Raw genomic sequence first — 13817 nt, 5'->3', positions numbered from 1 at the left:
CTGCACACTAGGGTAGTGGTTCCTAACCTATGGTCTGGGGACTACTGGGGGTCCACCAAGCCTCCTCATGAGGTCCGTGGAGGTCCGTGACTGCTTAGAAAATTAACTAATATTAATAGATTAATAAAGTGTATATAAATATTGTTGCTCAATGTACAATAGAACATTTTAAAACTTACTGTAGATGTCATGGAATTTGACATTGGAGGCTGAAAAATTTAATTTGTATTGATTTGTGGGAGCAGTGCAGGTGCATCAAACAGAATATAGTATGGATGATGTGTGGCTTCAATTGAATTTGGAAAAGCTCTTACCTTCCTAATAATATTACAATTTTGATTTTTTAAATTTTATTTGTTTACAAATTAAATAAAATGTGTTATCATTTGTGTATTTGTTTGATGAAATGCTTGTTTCTGTACTTTTGTGTATATTGTTTTGTGGTTCAAATCATTAACAATCTTGAGGCCTAGGTCCTCGGCTTGCAGTGATGACTCAGCGGTGGGTCCCCAGATTCCAATAGTGATTCAGTGGGGAGTCCCCCTGTTCCAGTAATGACAAAGTGGGGTTTCACAGAAGTTAAAAGGTTTGGAACCACTGCACTAGAAGAATTACAAGCTAATTATGTGCATTAGGTGGAGAGACTACAGGTGTATTTTATCAGGCTTTTTGGAACAATTGCTAGTCGTATGATGATTCTTGCAGTCACTGTGGCAGTTATTAATCTCTTGCTAAATAACTAGTCTAACTACTGATGTTTGTAGACTCTTTTGGCCACGAGCAACAAGGGGCCACTGTGCTTCAGTCATAGGGGTTAGGGCTATTTGTCTCTTATCTCCCAGAATCCAAGAATAGCTCCTTGAGCACTTGACTCCCAGTAGTGATGACTAGCACTCAACAGCTTCTCTTAGAGCTTACTGTGTGGAAATAACAATCCCAGGACTCAACAAACACCCAACAGTGTAATAACTTGATTGTCCAGCCCCATGCCTATCTTTATAAAAGACAAGGATGCGCTGTTTCTGCCGGGAAGGTGATTGAGGGGCAGGAACCCTTTAAACTTGACTAGTGCTCCCGCCGTCGCGGGACGCGCTGTTTCTGCCGGGAAGGTGATTGAGGGGCAGGAGCCCTTTAAACTTTTCTAGCGCTCCCAGCGTCGCGGGACGCGCTGTTTCTGCCGGGAAGGTGATTGAGGGTCAGGAGCCCTTTAAACTTGACTAGCGCTCCCACCGTCCCGGGGGGTGGTTAGAAGGAAAGCAGCAATCTAATAAAACCCTAGATGGATTTCTGCAAAAGGCTGTTGGGGAACTTGAAAAAGAAATAGAGTTAGTGCAACGACGCCTAGCTATCCCCCCTTCTCCAATTAATAGTCTAGTTCATGATAGCTCTGCCCCACAGTCCCAGTTGCGAACTGAATCACAGTCTGTACTGACCTCCCCTCTCCCCCCTCCTTTTAAAATCCCCCAGGAGTTCCAGGATGAAACTCCTAACGTAATCACCACCCGTGCCGCGCCAATTTTGTTGGCTCGGAGTCCCCCTAACGAAGGCCCCTTTACCTCAGCAGATTCTAATACCAAAGGAAAAAGGAAAAGAAGGGAACCTGCTATTAAAAATAAACGTTCCAGGACTTTGAGCCCCTCTAACTTGGCTCAGCCTCCCAATAAGGATGTGATTTTAATCCCCTCACACAACACCAATGACCGTCAGGCAAATGAGTATACCAGGGATCTCATAAGAGATGAGTTATCAAAACTATTCCTTCCTATTTTAACCCGCCTTCAATCAATTGAGGACAAACTAGAAAGCCTTTTCAATAATCAGCTCCCAATAACTGCTCCACCCGTAGATACTCAATCTCATCCCCCCCCAATCATGACCTTATTATTGCCAACAGACCCATCGGCCAAATACCCAAGATTCCTATTTCCTCTTTAAACCAAGATTGGCCCAGCTCCGTCAAAGCAGCTAGTATTTCTATGAACAAGCCCCATATGGTCCCAGTTCCCCTCCCAAAAGGAACCGCCCCATGGAATAACCCAGTATTTAATCTGGGAGAAGGTAACCCCTCTTGGGAGCACCCTCCACTAGTACCCCAGAAGAGGGGCAAGATCAGTGGTATATCAGATCCAAAAGTGCTTCATTTACCACCAGAATCATGCCCATTGGTTGTCATTATATCGAATGTACCTGAACTCAAACCTCATTCCACTGAATCCTTCACCGAACTTAAAAACAAGATCATTCATTGGTTGCATGTGAATGCGGGGTTGGCTTTTCCCATGATACCCTCAATATTGATGGTAAGAAGGGTAGGGTGGGTGTTCTTGTCCAACGGCTTTATTTAAATGCTAATAGACCTTATCCTACAATTGGCAAAGCTTCTCTTTGTAGGTTACAAGTGTTTTATCCTCCCCTATGCCATCTTGGAGTAGACAATCGCCGCCATCATATGGGGTTCCCCCCGCTATCCATACACAGTTTATCCCTGCACTTGGCCCTAGATGCCCTTCATCTTCTCTTTCTGAGACAGACTGACTAGGAGATGACCTTTCGGAAGTGGCTCCGAGTAATGGTGAAGTTGAGGACATTCTCCTTACTGACCTCAGCATCTCTAACTCTGTTGTCCCTCTGACCTTGGTAGATTTTGTTAATCAGGGATCACCTACAAGCACCATGTGCCAAGCAAGCGAGGAATGTACTCCAAGCCTGTCAATTGTTCCTTGTATTTTGGGGTCCACTCGCATGGTTAATTTACCAATTACAAATATAGCTGGGGTATCATCCAGCGAGGTGAACAAGGCACAGAGCGAGAAAGCCACTGGTTCTAAAATACCTGAGGGAAATAGCATGGTTCCTAGCAGTACCTCCCCCTGTAGGAAATATCCCCAGATTGAAGTAAGGTCCACAAAAACAGATGATCTCGATAAGGTACTCAGCTGGAATATAGCAGGGTTGGAAAGTAAACTAGAAAGCCCAGGATGGGGCAACTTTATCGATGATCACCTGATTTGCCTCTTCCAAGAAACGTGGGCACTGGAACCCAAATATAGACTAGGCTTTAAAAGCTATTGGGTTCCAGCACGCAAGTCATCTTCTGGGAGACCATCGGGAGGGCTCCTTATGTGGCTAAATAGTTCTCTTAGGTGTAAGATAGAAGAAATAGATATGGGTTGCCCCGATTTGCAAGTCTTACTAATAACGATTTCTGAAGAGAGACTTCTACTATTAATTAATATCTATAATAGGAATGTGAGTTCCCACCCGGATTCTGATGTCCTGTCCATTCTGGACAGCTTTCTTAAAAACAATTCCTCCTTCTTTGTCCTGATTGGAGGGGACTTTAATGTCACATTCGAACCCAATCCCTTAGTCCAAGGGATATGTAAAGAAGAGGATGCCTACTGGGGCATCCCTCAGCTAGTCTCCAACAAAAAACCAAGACTGAACAAATCTGCACGCTTATTGGCTGATATCACACTAGCTCACGGCCTCCGAGCCTGCAACGGTCGCTCGCGCTCGGATGCAAATTTGCAAGCTACCTTTAGGCACGGAAGGCACAGTAGTCATATTGATTATGTATTTCTTGACATCCGACTGTGGAGCCACATGTCCGATATGAGGGTTCAAGAGCAGATTGAGAGTGATCATGACCCGCTGATCTTATCAACTAGAGGACTCTTCCCTTCGTTTAAAGTGCCCCACTCTAAGACTCATGCTCCTCAGCTGACCCTAACAAATAACAGACGTAACCTAAAATGGGAATCTGTTATTTCTTCCCCTAAACACCTGGCATCTATATACAATCTGCTTGCCAACCAAATGGAGTGTATGATTTGGCTTAATGAGGACGGGGAGGGTGACAGACTCTTAGCAGCCCACACTGAATTGTTTCAATCCTTAAAGCATCTGTTTACAAAAAAGATTTTCAACAACCCAAACAAAAAGCATTGTGCTCCCTGGTTCAACAACTTTTGCAGGGAAGCACAACTATCTCTCCTGAAAACAATAAAAGAAGGCCATGCTGAGTTGTTAAGAATAGCTAGGAAGGATTACAAAAAGGAATGTTCCAAGGCACGAAGAAGCTGGGAAGAGGCCAGGTGGGTTACCATCCTGGAGACTGCTAAATCCAACAACACATCCAGGTTTTGGAAACTAATAGCTGATGATTGCAGTGATTCCCCTGCCGCACCTGGCTCCTCAATTCTCGCAGCAACATGGGTAGAGCACTTTGGGCAACTATACGAATCTGAAGCATCTCTGTGGGCCCCTGATGCCTCAACAACCCAAGAGACCACCCCGATTATATTCTCTCTAACCGAAACAAGAGCAGCAATAGAGTCAATGAAATGGGGAAAGGCCCCTGGCCCAGATAAGATTCCCGGTGATTTATACAAGTCAAGACCCGACATTTGGGCACCATATCTCAATCTTATCTTCAATGCAATTGCAGCGGGGGCTCCCACTCCATCCACTTGGAAAGGGGCGGAAATAGTACCCATTTTAAAAAAAGGAAATCCCAACACCCCCGCCAACTATCGTCCGATTTGTCTTCTTGATAACTCCCCAAAAATTTAAGCAAAACATCTCCTGCTCCATCTTGATGAATGGATCACGGAGTCTGAAGCTCTCTCTGACCTACAAGCGGGATTTAGACCTGCAGTGAGTACAGTTGACCAAGCCCTAAGATTCCTGTCAATAAAATGGAAGAATGTTGACCTGGGGAGGGGTAACCTCTATGTGGTCTTTATAGATCTCAGAGCCGCATTTGATTTGATCCCCGGGAACTTGTTGTGGTCAACATTGTCAAACATGGGAGTGCCATCTGGTCTTCTGAAACTCATTGCCCAACTGCATGAAAATACTTTCGCTCAAATTAGATGTGGTCAGGGGGGTGAGCTGACTGACCCCGTAGCTATTAAAAAAGGAGTTAGACAGGGATGTGTCCTGGCACCCACTCTTTTCCTGCTCTATATCAATAACTGCATCCACTACTTAGAGAACTGCATAAATGATTCACCTAAACTGGTTGGGAAAAAAATCCCGTGTCTGCTATATGCAGATGATACAATTCTGCTATCGAAATCGCCAATGGGAATCCAAAACTTGATCAATCAATTCTGTGTCTACTGTAGTGATTATGGTCTGGACGTAAACATAAAGAAAACAAAACTTATGATATATAGTACTTCAAAGAAACGACCGCGCGTTAGAATAGAAATGAATACGTTCCCGTTGGAGAAAGTAGAAGAGTTTGACTATTTGGGAATCAGACTTTCGACTACAGGCAAATGGAAGGCAGCCGTCGACAAAGGGGCTCTTATTATAAGCCAAAGAGGTGGGGCCCTTGTCCGTAGATCTAGAAAGGCTCCGAGCCCCCCCCTGAACATACTTGCGGAGATTTACAATGTCCAAATCCGAGCGGCGGCCTTATACGGAGCGGAACTTTGGGGAGCTAAAAAAAAACCTGGACATTATGCAAACTAAAGAAAATCATTTCCTTAGACAGGTGTCCCGGTTAGGTATAGGCACACCAATGACCCCTCTAAGGCTCGACCTAGGTTTAAATAGCATTAAAACCACAGCGGCCCTAAGACCTCTTTCCTATTGGATTCGTTTATGGAAATCTGTCGAACTCGAACCATATAGGCTGGCTATAAGAGAGCTCATAGCCGCTCCCCAAGCACTGGAGAAAATTTCATGGTTGAAAGAGATGAAATCTGCCTGGGATAAACTAGGTCTCCCCCACTACTGGAAAGATCCGGATCTAATCCCCAATAATGCAAGGAAACTTGTTATAAGTAGATACTGGGAGAAAGTTAATGAAGACTCCCTGCTCCAAAAGGGGGCGGGAAGGCTAACAATGGAATTTCTCCAATTTAAGCACGAGCCCTGGGCTGAGAACTTCTTGAACCTTCCTATGCCCCCGTATGCCCGTGCTCTATATCTCCAGCTAAGATATGGTACATTGCCTACCAATAGTTTCACGGCCCACTGGCCATCAAACACCGTCTTAACTGATAAATGTATCTTTTGCCAATACTGCATAGAAACTACTGAGCATGTACTATTCTTCTGCCCTTTGTATAAGAGTCCCAGAGGGAGGTGGATCATTCACCTCTGCAAAAATCTATCATTGCAGGATAGAGCAAACGCCATCAGAATTTGTACATTTGATACATCCTCCGTGGTAGCTACTACAGTTACCAAATATCTATTGGAGGCCTGGCTTATCCGTCGCAGGTTTATTGTATCAAAGGGCATTTTGAGCTATCCTGACAATAGTCCACAGAAGGTGTCTCAACCGTTATATTCTATGTAATATCAGCTGGAATTTCCACTGGGAACTTGTTGCCCTCTATATGATTAATAGAGATTGTACAAGCTTTTAGAGCCATTTTTACAGCTGAATCTGATAGAGTTCTTGACAAGGTATTTTACATCTAAGCGAGAACTCTATTTGCTTTTTGAAATGGACGAGGGCTGGGTCTTATGGGAAAATAGCTGCATACATTGGTAGGTTATATAAAAGTTTTATATGCTAGCTTTTATCTTTTTTAATTCTCTTACCATGTTTTAGCCATGTTTTATTCTTATCCATTGTATTTTATCTATGATCAAATGCCTAGTTTTGTTGATTTTATTGCTATATTGTTCTGATTATTATTGGTTTTATACTATTGTTATGAATTTGTAACACATATTGCTTAGTATGTAAGATTATGTAAGATCGCTATCTCTGTTATTCTAAATGGTCTAGACTTCTAGACCGAATGAATTCAAATAAAATAAATTATAAAAGACAAGTAATTTATTGCACTTTAAAACATAATATGCTCTCTCTCTCTATATATATATATATAAAACTAAGGTACTCAGAGTCTATAGCACAGGACCTCTGTCTTATGGGGTGAGGATAACCCTCTTCTGCTCTCCCTCCATATTCTCTCACTCTAGCATTAGGGTAATTCTGGTGCAAGTATCAAGTAAAGGTGATTTTCTATTATTAGGCACTCAGTTCCTCAGTCTTAGATCTCATGCCAATATGAGTTTCTCTTGTAGGCCTCACTGCTTCTTTGAAGGGTTCAGTCCATGTCCTCCTCTTGGTGCCATAAGATGCAATGCCACAGAGGTCCCACCCACTGCTCTGAGTCTGGGAGCATACGTGGACCACGTGACAGATTCCGTAGACAGCGTAAGGCACAAGAGAGTCTGTCTTCTGATTTGCAGCTCTCTTCTGAGCAGATGGTGAGCCAGCTTGGCATTGGGAATTCAGCAGCTCAATAGGGCATGCTTCTCATAGTTTAAAGCAGTGTTGCTGTCTGTATATTGGTCAGTATGGCAATAATTGGACTGCTTCTAGGTGCATCACTGCTGGGCTGGGGAGGCAAAGTTCAATCAGGTGCACTTCTGGTCAGCACCTCAAGTAGATACAGAGTCACTTGGCACACAGTAGATGACAGTCATCAGGGTGCAGATTTTCATATCACAGTATAGTGTACTTGGGCAAACTTGAGCAAGTGCCACAGCCTTGGCAACAGTTAGTTCTTCATTGATGGAGGCTGATCAAACACATTTACACACATATTTTGGACTGTGACAGTAGGGACCCATCCAGGCACTCTTCAAGCAAGTACCATGTACCAGCAACAGGTAGGCTTTGTTGGGTGATCTACTCATGCACACTTCAGCAGTGCAGAGGATTCTCAGCTTCAGGTCATGAGACAAGCTTCAACAGGGAAACACAATGGCCACATTCTTATGAGCCTCTGATTGACGGTTAATCACTTCTCACCCTTCATCTCAGGCAGTCCACCTCAAAACAGCAAGACAGTTCTTCCTTTAGATCAGACTCCAGATGATATCCCCTCATCTCAAAGAAACTGGTTGTCTTCCAGACACCAGCCTTAGTTGTGCAGAATTACTGTGAGTACTCTTTGGAGCCTCACCTTCTTGGCTGCTGAGAACGTATAACTGGAACATCAAGTGGGTCAACAGCTCCCACTTTCATACAGGTACCACTGGTAGTGATCAGAAAGAGAGACAAAAGGCTGGCTTCTTCTAAAGTGCAGTTAACATTTTGAACGACAGTGAGAGCAGTCACACTCTACACCAAATTGCTGTTCTTCAGGAACACTAATAAGCAGCTCTTTGCAGCAGAAGTACTGTGTTATATTAGCCTGTCTTTTTTTTCTCAAATTCAGTGTCTAGCTCATTTCCCTCTAAACTCAATAATGCCAGCAACATGCTTCTACTGTCTGTAAAAATAACCTCACCGCCATCTTGCGCACATGAGCAGGTCAGGGGTTTTCAATATGGTATTAAAAGACCTCCTTCTCTCTCATTCATAAAGATACATGTTATACAGGTATGACATATACTTACAGACAGACATGCGGTGAGATGTTAACATAAAGATTTGAGTCTACCTTGTAGCTGTGAGTTGTATTCCACTCCCATGATGCAGATAAAAAGGTCTGGTCACAACTATATGATCCCTCAAAACACAGAATGCTGCCACCGCCTATCTACATTGTAGCTTTTCTAGTTTTGTAGCTGGTGCTTGTGATTTTTTCTGCACTATCTAAAAAAAGGTGCACACTCTGTATTTTAAAAGGGTTGAACAAAAACAACAGTGATCCACTAATCAAACTAAACATTTTGTAATGTCACTTCCCTTCATTTTATTATCGTGTTAGGGGCTTGTTACATCACCTCCACTGTTGCTTTGTTTTTGTGAAATGACACCACTGGAAGAGACAGGTGTTGGAAAGGGACAGAGAGGCCATCAGGATAACAAGCAAGACAGCAGACATTTTAGATCCAAGTAAACTTACCAGCCTGCATAAGCATACATTCCAGAGTAGAACGCCAAAGGCAGTCCCATAATCGAAACATCTTTACCCACGAATGTGTTTGTAAAATGTTGGGTTTCTCCTGCAAGAGTAATATTACATTTACTATCAGGCATGCATATATTATACAGATATAGGTTTTAAATCACATCCAAATGCTAAATGTATGGTATGCTTTATTTTTAGAATTTATAAGGCTCACCAGACTTTGCAATATTCATTACACTGTAAAGCTACACATCCACTTGGGGGGATTTATATTTAGGTTTTACATTTTGATGTGACATTAAACAACCTTTCTGGATATGTCATTATTTTACTATGTTGTGCTACTCAGCCTGAATACGCTGGCATTATACTCCTCAACACAAATAATTAATATTGAGATACAAATTTTAATAATCTCCATCACAGTTTCTTCAGCAATTTGGAATAATAAAGAATAATGTATTAGGAAACAATAAGCAAAATGATAATATTGGATAAGTTGAAAAAGAGATTTGGATTTTAAATCTTTTTTGGGAAAAAGGTGCAAAACAAAGTTAATAGTGAACGCTCAGGGAAGGCAGGGACTCAGATGTGATGAAGAGGGGTCAGGTGACATCAGTCAAAATATGTGACTATGTCACTTTTCCGGTCCTCAAGATTCTCCATTTGGACAATGCAGTCTGTAGAAGCAGACGAGGGTTTGTCAAAGTCAGATAGCTTCAAACTTGATCACTTTTCTGTCTCTAAAAATATTCCTTTAGAACAAGGCTGGATACCATAGCTGGGCAGGTATCCACAAAGCTGAACACCTTCACCACAAGGTCCTGCTGAAACCTTTCTTCCATGACAAAAAGATCCAAGCAAGATGAACCTGGCAGTCGTGTCCACTGAGGATCATTGTCCTCAGTGACCTCAGCATGCTTTTCCAGTTCTGCAGAGGATAAAAAAATGACTGAGTCCCATTGGCTTCTTCATGCAGGGTAACTCACTTCTAGACTTTCATATGGCCCCTATGTCTCATGGCCGGCTTTCAGGCACAAGATTTCTTTCTAGACCTGTGTATTTGAGGGTTCATACCTTTTGGTCGGCTAGGCCTTCTTCAGAGCAGGGAGGCCTTCTCCTATGTTCTTCCTAAAGCAGTAATAGAGGGTTAACCACTGGGACATTGCACTACACTTCTGGTTTCTATGTGACATGTAAGACAGGAGTCCTGTAGTATTCTTTCCCCAGCAGTCAGGAAGACTATTTTTCTTCTTCTTAATGTTCTTCCCAGATCCATAGCTATTCTGAGGAGGTGGCAAAGAGATACCTTGTCATGCACATTATCCAGAGATTGCCATTTATTCAAGATGCCCTTAGCATTCCTCCATTTAAAATCGCCTGCTGTTCCATTCCAATCACTTTAATACAGAAATAAAATGTCCTTCCTCTCCCTGTGTTGCGACCATTTTCACCCCATGTTAGACTACTGTGACTCTAGGAATCAAGAGTTCCAGTTCATGGGTCCCTCATTTGAGATCCACTCTTCAATGGAAAAGTGTTTGTAGAAGTCATTTTCTTCCCATCTGTGACTGTGCCCTTCCCCTATGACTCATAATTGCTAAGTAGTCACTTTGCTGCTACTTCAGCCTTCATCCTCTTAGTGGAATTTCATTGTTCTCCTGGAATCCAGCCTTAAACACGTATTCTGACATGTGCACGTAAGTGTCTGGAGAGGAGGTAGCGAACAACTGACAATTTTTGAAAGTTCCTTTTCAGTACTCTTATGACAATCTACTTTGATCAAATGAAAAGTAACTTTTATTTATTGGTCTTGCTGAAGCAGATGTTTTAATTAGAAATTATTAATGAATGCTTACGTGTTTTGAATAATGACTTATGTGGAGAATTGAATAGCGTAGAAAATAATGTGCACGTTTGAAAATGTGACCTCGAAGAATGGCCACCAGTGCTCACGAAATGTACTAAATGAATTATTAATTCATATAAAATATTGAAAATGTATTAGATTAATGTAGTAATATGTCATATTAAGTGTTATAAATTATGTTCTTGCTTATTAATTGTAGGCCTTAACTTAGCGAGTGTCTTGGCCTAGTTTGCCAGGCCTCATGCAGAAGCTGTATTTCTTAGCGTTTACTGAAAAGTGCTGACAGAGTGAACTAACTGTGAATTGCTCATTGTTTTAATAAAATGCTTAGCGGAAGCTTTATATGGGAACCGATGGACAGGAGATGAGGTCTCTCACAAAGTAACAAATCGTGTGTAAAATGTGCAAAAGGTTCTTTACCAGGACACAAACAATGAAGACACTGACTGTAGCCGAGGATGCAACAAATTCGATACCTGACGAGTCGGATGATGAGAACATCGTAAAGCAGACCAATCAACAACATGTGAAGTGTGAAATATCAGAATTCATAGATTTGGTATATGGATACCATTGGACAGAGTAATAACGCACAATGAATTGACCAATTGGAAATTAGGGGATAGTTTGGGTGACTCTGATATAACAACGCGACAGAGGGAACTGAGACAGATTGTGATAATAGTGATCTAGAGTGACGGTGGGAGAAGAAGAGATTTGAGATTCTGACATTGGGCTCATACTCTCTGACTGAGAGCCTGATGTTTTGCTGATCGATTGATGACCTGAGGACGAAGACTGATTCTGCTTGTTGACCCATCCCATCGATAGGTAGATATGACAATGACTGAATTGTATTTTTGTGCCTTTTCTTTCTAGGTACCAACTGCGCTGACTTAATACTTTCTTTAGGTAGGTGTTTTCCAAATTTGTGTTCTAAATTGTTTTGCATGAAGCCCAACATGCAGATTCTCATCTGGGTTTGTTGAGGTTATTCACATGACGAATGACGAATTGCAGAGACAAAGGGTTGATAGACTATTTTGCTGAACTTTATGGATATTATAACCTTGCTGAAATTGGTTTTACTAATGAATTGTGCTGATGCTTTGGAACGTCTTTTGATTCAAGCTTTGATTAAATCATGTTTCTTGCGACTTGTTGATTAACAAGTATTATTAATTTTGTCTGATTTGATTAGGTGACTAAGGGCCAGATGTAGGTAAGTATGATTTTGCGACTTGCAATTTGCGAGTCACAGCGACTCGCAAATTGCAACTCGCAAAACCAAATGCAGAAAGGTGTCTCAGACACCTTCTGCGACTCGCTGTGGGGTTGCAAAGACCCACCTCATGAATATTAATGAAGTGGGTCGCAGTTTGCGACCCCATAGCGAGTCCATGCACTCCCAGGGATGGTGGCCTGCTGGAGACAGCAGACCTCCATGTCTGTGACTGCTTTTTTTAATAAAGCAGTTTTTTTTCTTTTTGCAGCTCATTTTCCTTAAAGGAAAACGAGCTGCAAAAAGAAAAAACTTCTGAAACCATTTGGTTTCGGTTTTTTCAGAGTAGGCAGTGGTCTAGGACCACTGCCTGCTCTGAAAAAACATTTTTGTCGACATTCACAAAGGGGTAGGGGTCCCATGGGGACCCCTTCCCTTTTGCAAATGCGTTACCACCCACTTCAAGTGGATGGTAACTGCGAGTTGGTTTGCGACCGCATTCGCGGTCACAAAGCAACTCAGCTTGGCGATGCGGTCGCAAATAGGAAGGGAACACCCCTTCCTATTTGCGAGTCGCAGCCTCAAATTGAGAGTCGGTACTGATTCGCAATTTGAGGTTGTGCATGGCGTTAGGCCTTTTGCACGTCGCAAACTGCGTTTTTCGCAGTTTGCGACGTGCAAAAGGCTTTCTACATCTGGCCTTAAGCGACATGACTTTAGGATTGTTAATATAAGGGAAATAAACTTACTAAGCTTTTTACTAAAGGTGTGATTATTCATGGCTGTAAAGTCATGGTGTGTGAAAATTACTGACTCCATTGATTATTGATTTGACTAATGATTATTGATTATTATGAGAATTGATTATTGTTTCGGTATTGGAGCTATGGTAAGAACACCTTAAACGAGACAAATGGTTCATCGACCTATACGCGTCCCCTTGTAAGTTTACTTATTAAGGCCCGACGCGCTAACAGTTATGGTAGCAGACTGATGGTTGTTTCTTTAGGGGCTTGCCATAGGTGTTTGGTACAGAGTGACAGGTGTTAACAGTTATGGTGGGGAGACCGATGGTGAGTCTCTTTAAGAGCTTGCCATAGGTGTCCAGAACTGAGTGACAGGTGTTAGCACTTGTGGTAGGAGGCTGATGGACAGGTGCCCCTGGTTATGGTAATAGTTTAAAGATTGATCAGTTCAAGAATTCAGTATTATTAAGATTTGGATTTTGTTTTTCAAAATGGCATTTGTAGAGAAAATGATGTTTCATTAAGCACAGAAATGACTTTCCCAGATCCTGGATCCTGCCAGTAGTGTTGGGTATGTTCCTGGCGTTCTAGTGATAGAGTGAGAGAGATAGGTTGCGCTTGCACAGCTTATGTAAATGGCAGGTGAATTGTGACGTATGGGAGGATTTAGGGAGTTTGCGTACTCCTGATGAAGTTTTAGTAGGGGTGTGCATACTCCGCAGTGTGAGAGTAGGGAAGTCGTCAAACTTCATATGTGTGTGGTGCTTTGTGCTCAAACATTGTCCATGTGGTTGTTGATGTACGGACCCTGCCTGGTCTAAGACTCCGGAGTATTTTGGAAAAGTGTGTGAGACGCTTGGTTATATGTCGTAATATGTCTGATTTAGTAGGTTGATCAGGCGTAGTCAACGAGTCAGTGTGTATGTTAAGTGGACAAGAGGAAATTTTGACTGAGATTTGGCGACTCCTATGTGCACCAGGACAGACCCATTGATCAGTTGAGAGTAAAATCTGCAGGTCAAATTTTGCTTGTGAATCTGGGAGACCGAGAAAGAGGAATAGCTGCATGAGTGAAAGGGCCATCAGTGAAAATCCGTAAGGTTTCTGAAGCGATTGTGTTACCTTCATGTAGTAAGTCA

At 42.3% G+C, this 13817-nt stretch overlaps 1 protein-coding gene across 1 annotated transcript in view; it reads right to left on the bottom strand.

Annotated features, from left to right (window-relative positions):
* Nucleotides 1–13817, bottom strand: part of SLC7A11 (solute carrier family 7 member 11) — a 622701-nt gene that overhangs the window by 353701 nt on the left and 255183 nt on the right. The window contains exon 5 of the mRNA XM_069242094.1: nt 8835–8934. Within this exon, the coding sequence (XP_069098195.1) occupies nt 8835–8934 (100 nt within the window). The remainder of the gene's footprint in view (nt 1–8834; nt 8935–13817) is intronic.

This window comes from Pleurodeles waltl, chromosome 1_2 (genome assembly GCF_031143425.1).
Source record: "Pleurodeles waltl isolate 20211129_DDA chromosome 1_2, aPleWal1.hap1.20221129, whole genome shotgun sequence".
NCBI lineage: Eukaryota > Metazoa > Chordata > Amphibia > Caudata > Salamandridae > Pleurodeles > Pleurodeles waltl.
Note: the sequence above shows the minus strand (reverse complement) of the source record. Positions and strands in the feature narration are given on the sequence as shown.